The following is a 19,685-nucleotide window of genomic DNA, read 5'->3' on the forward strand; positions in this document are numbered from 1 at the left end:
ATGAAGTCCCTGAACTAATTATATGGTATTTAATTGCAAAGCTGATTGGTATATATTTACATGGCATCTGTAAAGATCATTTCAAATGACTGTGAGCTTATTATATTTTCTTGCGAACATGTTCAAATTCGTAACTCCATTTGAGAAGGAAAACCTTGAATATTAATTCATTGCCCTTGGCTCCTTAGTCACAGCTGTTTCTTTTATAAACACAGAAGCTTTGATGTAGCAATTCTCATTTTATTCTGTTGAGATCTTTCACCAATCATTTGGACTTATTCCTTGGGGCCAAAATATTCTGTCAGATAACTTAGAAATCATTGAAAAATCTTGATCATTAGTGTTGTTGAAAATTTACACTGATCATTCTTTTAAAAGTTTGCTTAGATTGTGAGGGTAAAAAGCTTCAATTTTCATAAGCAATGGATTGGTTTTACTCACTTCATTAATTAGTTTTATTTCTATCAGAAATTATGTATGCCTATATTTAAAGTTTGACATATTTTGTAGGGTTGATAACTGAGGTTGAATCTAGAAGTGACTGATGTGTTTTCCTTTTTCTGGGATGTCTTGCCTTTAACCTTTTGAACAAAACAAAACAAAACAATTGTATCAATCTTAAAACTACAGTAACTTAATGTTATCTGATTGTCCTGTAAGTACTAAAACTTCTAGCATGAATTCTTGTGTATAGTAGTGAGTAGTAATAATTGATCTGCCAAAATATGGGTAATACACACATGTAATCTATCTTTGTGTACCTTTGTTAGTTACTCAAAATGCTTACATTAGTAAGTAAAGGAAATACTACATTTTCGGATGCTGTCTTAGTCCTTCTGAGCTGTTAAAACAATACTTGAGAGTGGGTAATTTATAAAGAACAGAAACTCATTTTTCGCAGTTCTGAAGGCTGGGAGTCCAAGATTAAGGTATCAGCCACTGAAGGCCTGGTCTTTCCACTTCCAAGATGGCTTCTGGTTGCTGCATTCTCCGGAGAGGGGAACGATGTGTCCTCACATGTTGAAAGTCAGAAGAGCAAGAGATCAAACACTGCTCGATGTTCCTTTTATAAGGATCTTAATACCAATCACAAAGGAGGAGCTCTCATGGCTTAATTGCCTCATAAAGGTCTTTAGAGTGGGTCCAGTTTGACGCTTGTTCTTACAAGCAGAGGAAATTTGAACATGCTGAGAATCCCCAAGGATGGGCACATACAGAAAAAAGACCCTATGAGACAGAAAGAAAAGACAACCATTTGCAATCCAAGGAGGGAGGACTCAGGAGAAATCAAACTTGATCCTAAATTTTCTAACCTCCAGAACTGTGAAAAAATACATTTCTATTATTTAAGTCACCAAATCTGTGATATTTTGTTATGACTGCCCTAGAAAACTAATACACCTACCATATCAAAGAAATCTATGAATTCTAGTATTTTGAGAAGAAAGAAGCACATTAAACAATATATTTGGAAAGTAGTTGTTTGGAGCTCCATAGATTTGAAGGAAAAATAGAAAGCAACTCAAAGTAGTTTCAATGTTTAACTGAAAAAACAATCTCACAATTAGAGGAGAGAAGAATCTTATTACTATTAGGCATTAGAGAGTGAAAGTGTAGGGAAAGGAGGTGTGGAGGTGGTTGTTGGATTATCAGTGGTACATTTGAGCAAAGCTTCTTATGTAGACCAAGTGGAGCAATAAGACATTTCTAAAAGCATAAAAATAATATTCACTGAAAAGTACTTACCTCTCAGAAGTGAAACTAATATCTACCTCTACATATGCAAGCCCAAATGTAGTCAGAATTCATTTAGGTTCAGTTAGCTCAGTTAAGTGACCCATGCTACCATACATAATCCCTTTCCCTTCTCTCTGTTGCTCTCTTTTGATGCTTTACTCCATGCACCTTTACCTTTAAACCCTACTTTTAAGACTTTCACAAACACTTCTTCTTTTTCCCAGGACTTATGAAGATATTTCAAGCGGGAGGTTTCGAACACCTGCATGGCATTAAGTCTTTAATCAAGGTAATAAAAAACAGAGAAGATGCTGTCTAAACATATTTGCCTCATATTCCTCCTGGAATCCCACCAAAGTCATTGTGCAGAATTTTTATAAGGAATAAATCCATTACTGCAAAGAGAATTGATGGGGAGGTCAACTGTGGATGACAGATTTCAACATCTCTTTGGATGATAATGGAAACAAGGTGGAAATGTGTTAATTGGTTAATTAGAGAGGACAAGGCTTCAGTTTAATGTCTGCTAAGCAACAAACACAGAAAAGGGATTCAATCTCCTATTGGAACCCAGGGAAAAAAGAACAATATTTAGATACTCACACTGTGACTGTCCTTTTTTTAATCTTTCATGTTTTAGAATCAGTTTATAGGAAATACATTGCAAGCCTAGTTTATGCTTTAAGACAGTATAAATTTGAACAACTTTGGCCATGAAAATAAAGGTATATCTGACAAAAGATGATCACAAAGTAGACAGGATGGTTAGAAAATTAATTCCTCTCACAAAGAGAACAATTGAGATGGTCTTGTAGAGTTGTTGCAACTGGAAATAAAAGCATAAGAGATTTTTTCCTCCCAAAATTTATTAACTAAGAAATTCAAGTATTAACAAAGCTATCAAAATATAGGAAGAAGGGAGTAGATAAGTATACGAGTGCTAAATGATCTTCCATAACAGAATCAATACAGGTTGCTTAAAGCTGTCAAATCAAGAAAGATAAGAACATATTATTAGCAGTATGTAGATAACTTCACATAAACAGTAAATACTAAGAACTGTTATTTCTAGGGAGTAAGACTGGGTTAGAAAAGGTGGGGCAGTAAATTACTGTTCTCACTAGAAGCTTAGCTATTTGACTTTTACAAAGCTCATGCATCATTTAGAGACAAATTTAACCTTAAATTGGAAATGCTGTACTAATTTCATAGCATTAGGTTTTCAGAATTTATCAATTCCTGTCACTAAAAAGATATGCAAAATATGAATGAATTATTCATGGTAGACTGTTATGATGTAATGACATATACTACAAAATTAACTGGCTTAATACCCCCTCTCCAACAAAAGTTAATTTCTCTCATGTGGTATGCGTTCTTGTATCAGTCAGCAGAGCAGGTCTGCCTTATGTAATCTCTCAGGCAGCCAGACTAATAGAATGGCAGACCTTCTGCCATCTGTCACCTGAAACATGCAGACTTTCCCTTTCTCCACAACAGTGGAAAGGAAAAGAGAGTTGCACCTGAGCAATGCAATTCTTTGACCCGGAAGTAATACCTGTCACTCCTAGTTACTGCACAGTGACCAGAAATATTCTTATATTTTCTTTGTTTTCTTTCAAGGAGATGAGAAAGTTTAATTCCACTTTGTGTCCCGAAAGAGAGAAAGATGGTCTATGTAAACACTGGACAGCTTCATTAAAATAAAGAAATTTACATTTAAAGATTTTAGGTAAGTACAGTATCATGATCAGTATTTTGAAACCTGTACAAACTACTAGTATATTATAAGGGAAAATAACTAATACATTATCAAGTCTTTTTCTCCCTCTATATATTTTTTTTTGACCAAACTCTTATTATAAAACCTTTCAGGCAACAAACTTGAAAGAATTTTACAATAAATACATATATACCAAGCACCTAGACTCTAATATTAGCATTTGACTATTGTAACTCTGTCACATATTGTTCCAGGTATATTGCCATCTAAAATCTCTTCGGTGCATCTTTGTTTAAGAAATTCAAATGATAATAATACCAATAATACTAATGATAATAATCTTGTTTATCAGCACCTAGTATATTTAAGTATCTTAACTACACTATTACTCTAAGAGGACTCTCAGATAAAGCATATTATTCTTTGCCTACTATAATTAAATAACCAATGTTGCAAGGGTTTAAGTAACTTGCTTAGTTCCTTTAGCAGATAGAGAATTCAAACTCATTTGTATCTGAGTCGACAGTCTCTATGCTCTTCCTAATATACCTCACTATCCTTGCTTTTTGATACACTGGTGTACTAAGTAACTCAAAACATTTTGTCTCTTTCCTCCTAACTATATAAAGACCTTGTATATGATCTTACTATGCAGAAGTAGCTTATCTTGTGTAGAAATCTTGTTTGTTCCATGTCTGTTTCCATTTCTCTGAAGGCAGAGTCTCTACCTTTGAACCTGAATCATATGCTTGGTTTATACTCCCATTAACCAACAGCTTTGTTATGTCATTTTTAATGCAAGTGAGAGGCCAGAAAATAGAATATATGGCAGAACTCTTGCCCTATTGGAAACAAATCCTGGCACCATAATATACACAATGGACAGCTCTTCAGATGACTTTTGCAAAGCATAGTTCTGCTAGTTATTTTATGGTTCTGATCTTTTTCCAGGACAACTTTAACTTGTCTTAAGAAACTGTTAAGAACTCGAGACAATGAATCTTTTACTACACTTGAATTTTGTTTGCTCAGCTGAATGTCACAAAGAAAGTAATATTTTTGAGAGGTATAAAAATAAATACAAATTTAAGGATAATAATTCTGTGATTTGCCAAATCATATTATATTTGCTTCACAGTTTTTTCTACAGTGTGCTCATATATTATTTGCTTTCTTTTCCCAGTATAGAAATATTCTCGGCAAAATGTCCTGAGATCTGTCACAGCTGCATAAAGAACATAAATTTCTTAGAGTTTTTGGTAAATATGACATTTCACTGTTTTGCTAAGTCATAAATCACCTTCATTATGTGCAGTGCTGCAGACGTTGTGCAAACTATCATTCAATGGGACAAATAATTTTTAAACAAGTGTTTTAATAATCAATTTCTATGTATTTATATGTATTATTCTATAATAATCCTTTAACTTTTTTTCAGTTATAATGACATATTTTATCATTAGAATTAGTATAACATAGTGGTCAAAAGTAGGGCCTCTGAAGCCAGACTGCTTAGGTATGAAATCCAGTATCTGCCTTTCAGCAGCTATGTGACACTGAACAAGACGTTCAAACTATGTGTTTTCAATAGTTCAAATTTTCATCATTTTGTTCTCTGTTCTTTCCTGGGTTCTAAAGGAAATCATGATCACTTGCAGCAGAGATTCTTACCAAATCCGAATTCCTTGATCTTTTGACTTGGTGACTTAATTCCCCTTAATTTTGGGAGTTCCATCCCCTGACCACACCCAGAATCTTTTCATCTCTCAACATTGAGCCTCTTATGATATCTTAAGCTGTAGGCTCCCAGGCTCAGTTACTCTTTTTCTTCCAGCTTATATATGCCCTAATGCCTCTCATACCTATACTTCAACCTACTGAGCCTTCAGTATTTTTCTCCCAATTGTCAGTCCCCTCCTGATCTTATTATTTTTTCACTATCCAACTTCAACTTCATAGTTCACTAACCCCATTCTATCACCCTCAACTTCACTTGACTGTTACCCATGCATTGCATGAAAATTTAAAACCTTTGACGTGGATGAGTTTATCATTTATTTTTCTCAGTTTTTTATTCATAAAATGGTCTGATCTGGTGGAGAAAGTCTATGCAATTGTATGTATCAGAGTCTCTCCTAATAATAAAATTCCAACCTATCATTTATTGGGTATTTTCTATGTGTCAGATGATAAAAAGTTTTATATCTGTTCTCTCTTAATTCTCACAGTAACTGTGTAAGATAGATGATATTGTTCCTTATTTTACAGATGAGGATCCAATGCTTAGAAATGTTAAGACATTTATCAAAAATCAAAGAGTTAGTAATAGCACAGGGTGAATTTGGAACTTGATCTTTTCTCTCCATAGCACAAGTTCTTAACCACTGTACATGCAATTACCAATATATGTAGGTTGAAATGTACAGTTTTACAATGTGCTTTCTACTTTTTTTTTTAACTTTCTGTTCTTCCCTTCTTTTGGATTCCATAAGTAACTTTTCACTCTTTTTTTTTCCATTGTATTAGTTTGACAGTTATACATTCTCTACCTACATGCTGTGGTTCACTTTGAACAAAAAATGCATCCATCCTTTATAACATATAACCTAACCATAACCAATAAACTTTACACTCCTCCTAGGCAATGCACCATTCTTAGAGCACTGTAAATTTTAGGTATCTTTATCTACCCACCAATCTATCAAATACCCATATTATGATAAGAAATATTAGTGCATGTCTGTGTATATGTTTATGTGTTTGTGCATATATATACATATACACACATACACACACACACAATCACAATAATGAATGACACTTAGTACTAACCATGTGTCAGGTGCTGTTCAAGGCATTGCATATTCCAATTTGTTATATATATATATATATACACACACGCACACACACATATATATACACACACACATATATACACACACACACATATATAATATATATATATATATAGAGAGAGAGATTAATGTTATTAATGTCATGGCCCTTGGTTTCCAGATATAGAACTTCTAAAACTCTTGTAGATGGGAGCACTAGGCTAATCTTTTGTTCTAATATTTGGTTTTTGATCCCAGTTATTAACACAGCTCTCAAGACTCTGTAATTTTCTTTTTTCTTTTTTTTTTTTTTTTTTTGTTGTTTGTTTGAGACAGAGTCTCTCTCTGTCACCCAGGCTGGAGTGCAGTGGCCCAACCTCGGCTCACTGCAAGCTCCACCTCCCAGATACTTGCCATCCTCCTGCCTCAGCCTCCTGAGTAGCTGGGACTACAGCTCCTGCCACCACGCCCGGCTAATTTTTTGTATTTTTAGTAGAGACGGGGTTTCACCATGTTAGCCAGGATGGTCTCAATCTCCTGACCTCGTGATCCACCCGCCTCGTCCTCCCAAAGTGCTGGGATTGCAGGCATGAGCCACCACTCCCGGTCTGTAATTTTCTGAATGATACGAACACCTGATACAGAGCTCCTAAATCCTTTAATATATCCTGGGTGATTGAAGCATCTTTTGTTCTAATGAGGCAACTCCTTGATAGCCTCTAGATGGAGGCTAGTTGCCCAGGAAACAACTAGTTCGCAAGGGTTTAAACTTCCATCTGCCACGACCATCGGTGAGGAAAGAGAGGCTTAAGGTTGAGTTGACCACTAATGGCCAGTGATGCAATCAATTATACCAACATAATGAAGACACCATAAAAACCCTTAAGCACTAATGGCCAGTGATGCAATGAATTATGCCAACATAATAAAGACACCATAAAAACCCTTAAGCACGCAGTCCCAGAACTTCCAGTTTGCTGATCACCTGGAGGTGTCATGCGGCTCCATGCCCCTTTTTATATACTTATCCTATGCATCTCTCCCATCTGGCTATTCATCTGTATCCTTTGTAATATCTTTTATAATAAATCTATAAAAGTAAGTAAAGTGTTTCCCTTACTCTGTGAGCTACCCTAGCAAATTAATCAAACCTGATGAGGGGCTTGTGGAAACTCCAATTTATAGCTGGTTGGTCAGACGTGTAGGAGAAAATCTACTGTTTGCCTTTGACATCTGAAGTTGGGGCCTGGGGCACTTTTGTGGGACTAAACCCTTAACCTGTGAGATCTGACACTGTCTCCAGGTAGGTAGTTCCAGAATTGAATTGAATTACGGGATACCTAGTTTCTGTCTGCTAGAGAATTAGTTTTTGGTGGGTGGGGAGAAATTCCCTCACAGTTTGGTGACCAGAGGTAAAGTGTTCTTTTGAGTGTGTGAGAGTAGGAGAAACACTTATTTCTTCCCACTTCTTACACACACACACACATTTTACACTCAATTATTTTGATGATTTACTGAATTCTTTGACACCAGTCTTATCAAAGATGTCATCTGGAATTTTTTTCCACCATACCATTTGTCCTTTCTAGGTTTTTTTTTAAAGGGTATTTGGAGAAGTTAAATAAAACAATTCTGCTGCAATGTTTTTACCACCAAAAATCTATCTTAATTTGTTTAAACATCATTTGCAAATAAATTGCTCAGTCTATCCTTGTATATTTCTTTTCTTCGATCTGTGCCCTTTTTGCTTGCTTATGAATTAAATTTATGATATTTACCTGGAAAGATTATAGATAATATTTTGTTTTGTTTTGTTTTGTATTTTAAGTAGGTCCATTAAATGATGGATTGAGAGCCGTAATTTACAAAATGGCTCGAACTTAGCTCCTAGTTATTACTCCTGAGTTTTAAGAATGATAGTCACATTGTATATAACATCAAGAAAGAGAACAGCATATCATTTGAAAGATTCAGGGAAACTGTAGTAGCTTTGGACATATGTCAAAAAAATTGTATGAAGAAAGTGATTCCATTACTCTCAGCTTCACTTGTCAATACTCAGAATGATGTCTGTATTCTCCTAATCTGTTCCCTGTCCGTGACCAGTCTTACCTCATGGGAGTATTAATGTTTAAGTGCAACATTCTTCCAAATTATTGAATAGATTAACAAAATCTAGAAAATTGTATCTACATGTTTATGTATTCATCCAGACCTCATTCAAGAACTTATATGACATCTTCTTCTGGATGAATCATAGTTTGCACTTGTTCAAACTCATGATTCTTTCTAAATGTGTCTCTACTAGAAAGTACACTGCCATCTATTCTGTCATGCAAGCCATAAACTTTAATACCCTCATTCCTCTCACTCCCCTTTGTACAATCTGCCACTAAGTCTTGACAATTTTACCTCCTAATACTCTCTCATTTGTCCACTTCTCTGTAATTCCACCAGAACCTTGTAATCCAAACTTCCTTCTTATATTTTTCTAGCTTGTACTCTAAGACTGAAATTCTAACCAATCTCTGAACATTTAGTTTTGGTTCCCTACAAACTGTTCTACTCACAGTGCCAAGGAGAAACATACACATACACACAATAATAATAATAAATAACACTTACTTAGTATTTACCATGGGTCAGGTGCTGTTCAAGGGACTTTACATCTTCCAACTCATTTAATCCTCACCACATGGTAGGTGCCATTACCTGTCTCCATTTTATGGATAAGGGAACACTGAGGCATACATGATTTAAAGATTCTGTCCAGGATATGAAGTCAGTAAGTGGCAAAGCTGGGATTTGAACTCAGCAACTTTAGCTTCAATGTTAGTGTTCTTTACTACTGCATGATGTTACTCTACAATGAAAATAATCCCTTATGATTTAAAACTCTTCAGTGACTTTTAAATTCTTCTTAAGGACTAGAATCTTTAAATTCTACCTGGAATATTCTTCTCTTCTACCTTGTGCTGCTAAATATTTTTAATCATTTAGATGTTTCCTTAATCATTATTTCTTTAGAGAATCCTTCTGTCAAATCACTATTATTAATTCCTTTGCAGCATGCAGCTCTCTGTTAATCATATTTATCACATATGAAATTGTACATATTTTTTGTGATTTTCAGTTAATTTGTGTCTCACTGTAGAATAAACCATAAACAGTATTATTTCATCTGTATGTAGTACAGTCATATATATGGTACTCAATAAATACTTAAATTTAAAGAAGGAGGGAATGTAGTAAATTCCTAGAATTGAAAAGTTCTTGGAGAAACATTTCACAACAATGTTGCTTCCACATTGGGACTCTATTTTATACTATTCCTCTTGAATTATCACTTATTCACTGTTTGAAGGATTCCAGAGGTGGGTAACTTTACCTCAAGAAAAGTACTTCCATTGCCGGGTGACTTGCAACAACTTTTAGAAAATTCTTTCTTAACTAGAGTCAAAATATGGCTTCTTATCAATTTTACCCCTATGTTCTACTCTTCATTTTGGGACTTCCTGGCATATGTTCTGTGCCCTTTTCAAACGGCATGTTTGCAAATATTTAAAGTTATATTCCCCTTCACATATTTTTTTCTCAGTCTAATGATATCTGATTGCTTCTATTTTATGACATAATTTTTATAATTTTATTTATGTGCTTTGAGGTCATTTAAAACATTTTTCTTTTTGTTAATGCCCATTGAATTGATTTATTACTTTCAGCCAGCATTTTAAAAACTATGTTCAAAGTTTGTTGATTGGTTCTCCTTCCTCACACTCAAATAAGTTTTGGTGTAAAAATAAGTAATAAGTTTGGTATAAGTTCATAGCAAGGATTGGTTCTTCTTCACCCTCAAATAAGTTTGGTGTAAAAACATAGTTGCATATTATATTATTTTCTTGGAAATTTACATTATAAAAGAGCATATTAAGTTTCTGAGAGGCTTTGAAGTAAACTATTGGACATTTTTAACCTAGTGTTTTACAAATATATATAATCATTTTTCTGTGGAAACATGCCAGATTTGTAGAATTTTTAAGAATACTGTTAGGAAAATATATATAAAGGCATACATTGATCTTTATATACAGATTGCTTATAGCATATGCTTGCAAAGTCAGAAGGCTAATGTAAAGAACATGGTACTTTGTTACTTCATGAAATTCTGTTTTTTTTTAATTCACAAAAATCAGAAATATGTCAAGTGATTAGAATAACATTTTTTTTTTTTTTTGTTTTCTGGAAGAAAAAGAAAATGAAGGTAGGAGTAAACATATTTGCATATATTTATGCCAGAAAATGAAACTAATTTTTTACTACAACACATTTTTATTAAAACACGTTCTTCAGTTAAGCTTGCTGTCTTTGAAATATTCTGTTTTGTTAGAAAGCACTCAATATTTTTATTTAGAAAATCCAGAAACCACAATGAAATATGAAGAACAATTTGCAATTTAAATGGATTTCAAATGTTAAAACACTAAGATTCCACAAGAAATGCATTATAATAAACATGGAATTTAGAACTTATAAGAATACAGTGGACTATATCTAAAAACAACAGCTACAAGAAATGGTAATGAACTAGAAATGACTGCTGTTTCATTACTTGGTATTAAATAACAAGAATTATTTAGTGATTAAGTATTTGATTCATTCCATACCCATCCTCATGCTAAATATCAAACTTGTACCGCAGAAAGTTACTGAGCAATCTGCAATTATTTTATTATGATTACAATTAAGGAATATCTTATTTTCTCATTTTCTTCAGGTCATTCTCCTCCTGTTTGATTATTACATTTATACTGTAAATTATAGTATCTGCATAAGTAATTTTAAACATACACAAATATGTCCTTTTTATTATATAAGAATATAATTGTGTTATTTAGTGTTGATAAGCTATGGAAGAGACCAAAATACAACTATCTTTGAGTTGATAAACTATCTTAACTCTGTGTCTGTTTTATTAATTAAAAGAAAAGCAAATTAATGCAGGTTGTGCTGCATGTAACTGGCAAAAGCATCTTTGAATAGAAAAAAATACACTGCACAAATGAAAATGGTGGCCGAGAGCAATGGGGAGTATGACTTGTGTCCTAAGCCTATTAATGGTAACTATGTTTCATGTCAGAAACATTAGCTCATTAAACTAATTTTAGATTTGGTGAGAATGTGTTTAAATAATGACAGCCTGCAGAAGTCTGAAGCAGGTCATTAAAGCCATTGGGACTGGTGGTTTGATTTCATTTCCATCCAGACGGAGGTAGCGAAGATGAGGTCCATAACTGAAGGAATCTCGTTCTGCAGGCAGTGTGGATGGGCTGGGACATATTACAGAGACATTCACACCTACAGAGACAAAGAGCATAGATGAATGAATTGGAACACAAGAGAAACTAACAGTGGGAAGACCAAAAAACTAATGCCACTGTCCTATGGAGGGCTTAGTGGCCTAATACTTGAAAATGGTGGTTATACAAAACATTTGGGTCAGTGAGAGATTGTGCCTATCTGTTTCATGAAAGTAACCCCAAACAAATGTTCAGCAAACTTACAGTCATCTCAGTCCATGTTCTGCTACTTAGTATAGAGCACTAGTAAGGAAATACTGTTAAGATCTGTGATAGAAACAAAGGGGTATAAGACATCTCTTGTTTTCTAAACCTGCAGGTAAGATAAAGCACATTTAGATTGCTGTAGGTAGGATTTAGGGCATCAGAGGTGGAAACAACAATTCAGATTTGGGACTGAAAGAATGGGTAAGTACAAAAGTGGATGGATGGATCCTGGATGGGTAAGTAGAAAATCAATCTAATATAAAAGGAAATGCTTGAAAATTACCTTAAAAGATACAAAATAGTGTACATAACATGATTTTAAAAGTAGAATTAGGCCGGGCGCGGTGGCTCAAGCCTGTAATCCCAGCACTTTGGGAGGCCGAGACGGGTGGATCACGAGGTCAGGAGATCGAGACCATCCTGGCTAACACGGTGAAACCCCGTCTCTACTAAAAAAATACAAAAAACTAGCCGGGCGATTTGGCGGGCGCCTGTAGTCCCAGCTACTCGGGAGGCTGAGGCAGGAGAATGGCTGAGGCAGGAGAATGGCCTAAACCTAGGAGGCGGAGCTTGCAGTGAGCTGAGATCCGGCCACTGCACTCCAGCCTGGGCGGCAGAGCCAGACTCCGTCTCAAAAAAAAAAAAAAAAAAAAAAAAAAGTAGAATTAACATCACGTTACATAAGCAATACAGAAAACAAACTTGAATCTTCATCTTCAAGTTTACTTAATTGGAAACAAAAATTTTGCCAAGAATTGAATGACAAAGAACTCAAGCCAGAAAATATCCCAGCAGCCTTTTCACATGGTTAGGATGGGAGTAATTGTGCACCTGCCTTGGATCAAAGCCCTTGGCACCAATGCCTATGCTGAGAGTTACGAACATCCAGGAGAGAAGGCCAGTTAAACTAGCAAAATTCACAGGGAAGTCTGTAAAAGCTGATTTCAACCATGAATCCATATATTGCCTTTAAATTCCTTTTCAAAACCATTCGAAACAAGAGATCTTCCCTGATTAGACCCACTGAACTTGGGCAATGCCCCCCTTCTATGGTCTATTGTTTTATACAGACTCATATTGTAGTGAAAAATTTTATATTTCCAGCAAGGTTGCTTTGCTTTGAATTTATGCCATTTTGTAAAATGAATTTAATAAAAATAATGACTCATTTGAATAGCAGTTTAGTTGTTAAAAAGTCAGGTTCTCTTTTTTTACATACGTTCACGTATCACCTGATCATCTCACAAGCTTTATCAGGCAATATTATCATTCTCCCCACCTGGGCATTTGTGGGAATTCTGGTTCAGAGAAATAAGGAAATGTACACAACGTACTTCAGCAAATAAGTGGCAGAGCTGAGACCTGGCCTATTCTTTCTATTTCTACAATGGGTCTCTTGCCCAAGAGAATATGTCCCTTTCAATGTGCAATCCCCTTATCCTCATCAAGCTCATGTCCCACAATCAATGTATGTCTGAACAAATGAATATAAAAAAGAAGTATTCTAAATTTAATTACATTTTCATAACTTACACTGTTTCTCAGGGAACACCAGAAAGCAATGTAGTTGAGTAAATAACATTTTTACCTAATCTTAAATACCTGAAAGTTTTCAGAAGAATGAATATTTCCATCATATTGCTTGAGACAAGTTCACTGTCTTGTAAATTTTGATTACTTTTCATATAAGAGGTATGTTTCTTGGAGAATACTTTGTTACAGCCAGAGTAGATTATGTGGCAAGAAGAAGCAAGTACTTAAACAGTTTTGACACAGTGTGATTTTATTATGTCAATAATTCTTTCCAGGGAGACTCTTGTATTTATTTTCTTAAATATTGAAATAACAAAATTTGATATCTACATTAAAAAGTAAATAACTAGATTTCTCTTTGTTGCTGTTCTACTGATAGAATTTTTTAAAATTTTGCATTCCTGACACTGAAGGAAAGTATTGTTATTATACTGTATGAGTGAACAAAAAAAAAAAAAAAACACTTTAGGCTCAGGTTTTGGCTATTGCATTTACCCTTTGTCCTTGGGCAAATATCCTCCCCCAGCTGATGTTCAGTTTCTCTTTCTTCAGAAATTCCTAATAATATCACACAAGTTTCTTGCAAGGATTAAATAGTAGTTCTCAAATCATGAGCCAGCAACATGAATACTATTAATACCTGGGGACTAAACTGTGAGGCCCAATCTCTGACCTAGCAAGTCAGAAATTCTGGGGGTGGGAAACAGCAGCCTGAGTTTACAAGATCTCCAGGTGATTCTGATACACACTAAGATTTGAGAATGATAGAAATATATGATAAAACACTTTGATAAAACTCTAAAATGTGGGTCTATACTACAGACATAACACTCTATAAGCTAAAGTCTTATACTTCTCAACTGTGTTTTAAATATGGCTACCTCACTCTTAAACACCCTAATTCACAAATGCTTAGGATGAAATGCTTAATTCATAAGCAAGGTCTCTATGTGGAGTGACTTGAAGTTTACTTCCCATATCAATTGTACGTGGGGCTTTTAAGGAACGTACCTGTAATATACCTGTAGAAGCACAGAACGCTTGTCAGAAAAAATTATGTATTTAGGATAATATTGTTGTTTCTCTGATTCAGCTAAACAGATTCATCTCTTAACATTTTTTTTTTCTGTTGCATCTTTTATTTTTGACTACAGGATTAAACAATACCTATCATCACCATGGAAAAATAACTGCTGTGGTGGCAAGCTGCCATTTAATTCCTGGATTGTAGGCTCAAGTACATTGTTATTTAACTCCCCCCACCAAATAAAAAAAATATTAAATAACTGAGCAGTACCCAGTGGAAAAATAGTCTGTTCCTATAAATTATATGTTTATGCGATTATTTGCTTAAAAAGCTTTAGTGAGTAATACCCAGGCAGCACAACCTTTTGACAAATTATCTTTGTTGTTCTCTTACAAACTATCCTGACTGAATCTCACTTTTGGAATGCATTTTCTTAGGTTGTCCTGGAGAAATCTCCCCAAAGTTATTTTTAAAGGGTCTACTCTGAGGTTGAAGATGCATAGATAAATGCCAGGCTAGGTATCGCGCCCCTGTGGCTGGACCCATTTTTACACCAAATCCAGCCTGGTCTCATGCATAATTGTGAAGAAGCCAAGTTTGTCTCTAATGTGTCCAACATCTGCTTTCTATAATCACTTCTTCTCTTGATGATGCCTCTGCCTCCAAAAACTTTGCATTCATCTGTCACTCTCTTATGAAAAGTTCTTTCCAGGAAAGAAGAGAGTATTCTACCTGTCTAATGCCTATAAGTCCTAAGGAGTTGCCAGCTACCAGGGAAATTTCTTTCCATTTTAATTATAAAGCCTTAAACTATAGTAGTAGTTCTCAATGTGTAGTTCCCAGAATATCAACTGGAAGGCTGTTAGAGATGAAAATTCTCAAGTCTCACTCTACGTCTACTGAATCAGAAATCCTGGGGGTGGAGTCACCAGCCTTTACACACTTTTTTGAGACTCCCAACGTAATTAGGGGAGTTTAATTACAGACTCCAATTAGGAGAGTTTCAGGCATCAGCTGTCATGTAGGTTTCGGGACAGAGATGCCTTCCTAATGCCTCTTAAATCATATTTTCTTTATTACTAGTTGTGAGGTTGTTTGTGCCTGGTATGGTTTCTTAAATAAACCTACCCAATGGGGCAGAAATATTGGAATCTCCTGGAGTAAAAGAAGATAGAGGCATTTAGTGTCTCTAACGGATAATAGTCCTCTGTAGATGACTCAAGTCCACTTTTTAGTCTTCAGTTTGAAGATTTGGACTTCTTGGTTCATTAAGACTCTCTGTGTATAGACAAAAATTTAATACTGAAAATTGAAAACACACTAAAAATCTAAAGGAACATTAGTGGGGGAGGGGGCAGCACACTTGCTCTTTTTAATGAAGATAAAGATACATTTAATGACCATGAGCCCTTTAGTCAAAGACATACCCTGCAGGTTACTTACTTTTAATTTTGTTATGATCAAGGTGAAGGTGCTGAAGATGAGCACTGATTCGGGGAACCTTTGTGAGTTGATTGTGTGACAGTTGAAGATCTAGAATTGATGATACATCAAATCCTCTCGATGGGAGACCCTCATCTGATAATTTGTTGTGATTTAGTCTCAAAAAGGCCACTTTAGGAATCACATTAAAATAATTTTCTGGTATTCCTTCAATGGAATTGTTGTCTAAAAACAATTGCATTGTATTGGCCGGTAATCTTGGAGGCATATTCCTCAGGGCATTCTTGGCCATGTTTAGCTGCATGAGGTTCTTGAGTCCTTTAAAAGTGTCTCTTTGAAAGGCATTGTCCACTAATTTATTGTTCTGCAGGTCAAGAAGGGTCAGGTTCTCCAGATTGCTAAAGGTCCCTTGAGGAATTCTGGACACCTTATTTCTAGCTAATTGTAATTGTTCTAAACTTCTTGGCAATGGAGAAGGTACCTCCTCTAGCTCATTATCTTCCAGAAATAAGAAAAGCAACTTCTTCAGCTGGCTTAGGGCTCCTTTTTCAATTCCATAGTTGGTTATTTTGTTCTTGTTTAGATTTATCCATCTTAACTGGGTGGCATTCTCAAATGGCTTTTCAGGAATGGTTTCTATCAGGTTGTTTTGGAGATAAAGATACCAAATTCTTGAAGGAATAGCAGGAATTTCTTTGAGGCCTCTATTTTCACAATATAAAGCAGTAGGAAAACTGGGTGGGCAGAAACATTCCACGGGACACTCGAAGTCATGAGTAGTCCAATCATCTGAATCGTGTACTTCATAGACCTGCCTCACACTTCTAGTCCACACAGTGTCTGTTATGAATAACACCCACAAGATGAAACAGATTGTGCCTGCCATTATAGCACCTACAGAAAAAGGAACACAACCGTTAGATATTTGAAGATCTTGACCCTTAGATAATTTTATACATCAAAATGATCAGGAAACGTTGCTTCTTCAGGGAAGAGTGAAAATATGTCAACATTTCATACACAGATCTTAATTAATATACATTAATTAGTAGGCACCATATGCAAAGCATTTTGCAAACACTGAGAATAATTCACCAACTTGTAGCTTTCTGGTTGTAACCCAATCACAATAAAAGCTGAGAAATGGAAAGGAAATTTTAGCAGCTCTAAGTGTTTTTCCATTTCAAGCTATTTAATTTAAAGAACTGAACTGAAACCAGTAGTTGAATACGAGAGTACAAAAAAGTGATCTTTTTAAAACCCAAATTGGGAATCTGTGTTGTTCCTGAGAGGAAGGCATATGCTTTTACTTTTACTCCTAAATGAGGAGAACATCTGGATGAGATTCCCTAGGCCGTTTGGCCCTTGAACCAAAGGAATGAAGAGATCAAAGAACATTTTAGCCCTTTATGGTAAAGGAAGGTTCTAGGATCTGAATAAAAGTGTGATTAATCTGTTATTCTGTAGCTCAACTTCTTAGGTAAGTTTTTTGAGGGTGGGGGAAGATGTCTATAATTTTAAGCACACAATTAAGCTGTTCAGCCAAGCTACTGAATTATCAATTCTCTCTCTCTCTACTCACTCTCAGAGAATATATATATTCTGTCTCCACATATGTGTATATATGTATGTATAGAGATAGAGTTTATTATATAGAGTTGAATACATTGTGATGTATAGCACAAGTACTTGAGTATTGTATTCAACTATGGCATTATTATGGTTGATAAGAAACAAAAATGACCAAAAAATGTATTTAGGATACAGGTAGAGAATTTCTTTATATTCACATTATCAGTGTGGATAATAGAAAGTAGGTTAGCATTTACTAATATTTGGTACATTTAAAACACATCAACCCTCCTCACTGATCATCAAAGATTATTGGTACAAATAATTATTTTAACAGGAAATATACATATATAATATATTTTAACCATTTATTTATAGCATAAATATGTTACATATATATTTATATATATATCAGTAACATTCTGACCAATGTACATTTATTGACCTGATTGATAATAGGACAAAATAAATTTTACTGATTCCTTAGGAAAAGATAAAGTCAACTTCATTTATGAAATGCTGATCATTCAATTTTGCCATTAAATTGCAGAAAACAAGTGCAGAGCTGCTTCTGCAAGCTGTCAAATTTTCTAGGATTGCAGAACGCTGCTCTGGCCATGTTCCAACAAAGAAACATTATTTTTTTTTCTTTTTCCGAATAGGGTTTTGGTTTAGTTATTGAAGTTGCAACCCTGCATCTGTTGAATAAGTACTTTGCATGCTTAACTTTAAGAGTTTTTAAAAGTGCAAAATAGTTTACCTTGCCTTCCAGGAATACACCGTTGAGTCCTGTGTCTGAGTCTGAAGTTTGCTAAAAATAAAAAAAAAAAATCTTTCACGAAAATAATTTGTTTTTACTTTAAGCTGTCAAGCCTGCTGTGAGAAACAGTGAAACCTACTCGTACCATTCACCATGAACACCTTTGATCTATTGTTTCCACTTTGACAGGGCTTCAGAAGACTGCTTACCTCAGCCTTCTTGGATCTTCTTCTTCCTTTTCTATTGGTTACTGCTTGTACATGGTAATGGATTGACCCAGGCTCCACTGTCGTGTTTTTATGAATCCTCTGTAATATATATGCACTAGTATATCCAAATTTAACCCCTCCAACAACCACAGAATCTCGGTGCCTACACAAGCCAGCAAAGGAAATTCTTACTTTAATCCTAAGAACCCATAAAAAAAATTCTAGACAATTTTCTTTCCTAATTCATAATTCAGTTCATCAGTACATGTTGTTATGTACTGATATCCAGACCTTATTTACCAACAGGCAACTGAAGGCAGTTTTAATTTCAAGTATAACAAAAAGGTATTTTAAAAGATTTTAAAACATTTTCCCGAGATGATCATTTCTTAAAAATTGAATATAAATAATTAAAAGCCAATGTCTTCTGTTTATATGGACATATTTTATTTGTTTCTGATATAAAATAGATGCTGTCAAGTGTTTGATTAAGGGAAAAATAAATAAATACATGTATTTGAAAAATTTAAACGTGATATCTGGAAAGTGCTGCCTGATTTTGTTGCTAATCTTGGTATTATGCTTTGTTTCAGAGAAATAATTTTTGTATCCCTAATTGTTAAAAGAAATAACAATTTATTCCAAGTACCTGCTAAGGTGCGATAATTTTTTTATTCATTATAATATAACACATATTTTGCATATAGTTCCTTATGAGACATTACACTGTTACTTTTTTCTTTAACACATATCTAAACTAGTGTGTCCTCCACTTCTGATATTTGATGAAAAAAAAATTATGCTTCTTGAGAAAAGATGCAAACAAAAAAATATCTCATTTAGGTATTGTTCTGTGGATTGATTGTTACGCTTTTGTTTTTCAAAATCTGTCTTATTCTAGCTTCAGTGAATGCTATATGACTCATTTAACAGCTCACATGAGTATTGTCAAAGAGCACGGTGAAGAGGAGTAAGCACTGGATTCAGAAGACCTTTTGTGAACCACCTCTTTCCTCTCTCCTAACCATAGGAAGGTCAATTAGAGTTCAGTTTTGTCATCTATAAAACAGTAATGGATTGCTTCACAGGGTTAGGTCTAGTTCGTTATAAACGATTACAGAAATAATCGCCTTACTTTGGAATTAGCCCTGCACTCTCAACTGGAAAATGCATTTACATTTAAGGGTTTTTATAGATTAAGATCCTATTTTGACATGATTTTTTACTACTCCTATAGGTATGTAGGTGTACTCACATCACATTTTAAGAAGACAATCAAGTGT

At 34.7% G+C, this 19,685-nt stretch overlaps 1 protein-coding gene across 1 annotated transcript; it reads right to left on the reverse strand.

The window, feature by feature from the left end:
• Positions 1-10,620: 10,620 nt before the first annotated feature.
• KERA (keratocan) lies at positions 10,621-18,801 on the reverse strand. The gene is made up of 3 exons (XM_023205911.1): positions 18,194-18,801; positions 15,862-16,755; positions 10,621-11,649 (listed from the first exon to the last, which is right to left on the reverse strand). The coding sequence occupies exons 2-3, from the start codon at positions 16,745-16,747 to the stop codon at positions 11,477-11,479; spliced, it is 1,059 nt and encodes a 352-aa protein (XP_023061679.1). The 5' UTR covers positions 16,748-16,755; positions 18,194-18,801; the 3' UTR covers positions 10,621-11,476.
• Positions 18,802-19,685: the final 884 nt, after the last annotated feature.

The sequence above is a fragment of the Piliocolobus tephrosceles genome, chromosome 10 (assembly GCF_002776525.5).
Source record: "Piliocolobus tephrosceles isolate RC106 chromosome 10, ASM277652v3, whole genome shotgun sequence".
NCBI lineage: Eukaryota > Metazoa > Chordata > Mammalia > Primates > Cercopithecidae > Piliocolobus > Piliocolobus tephrosceles.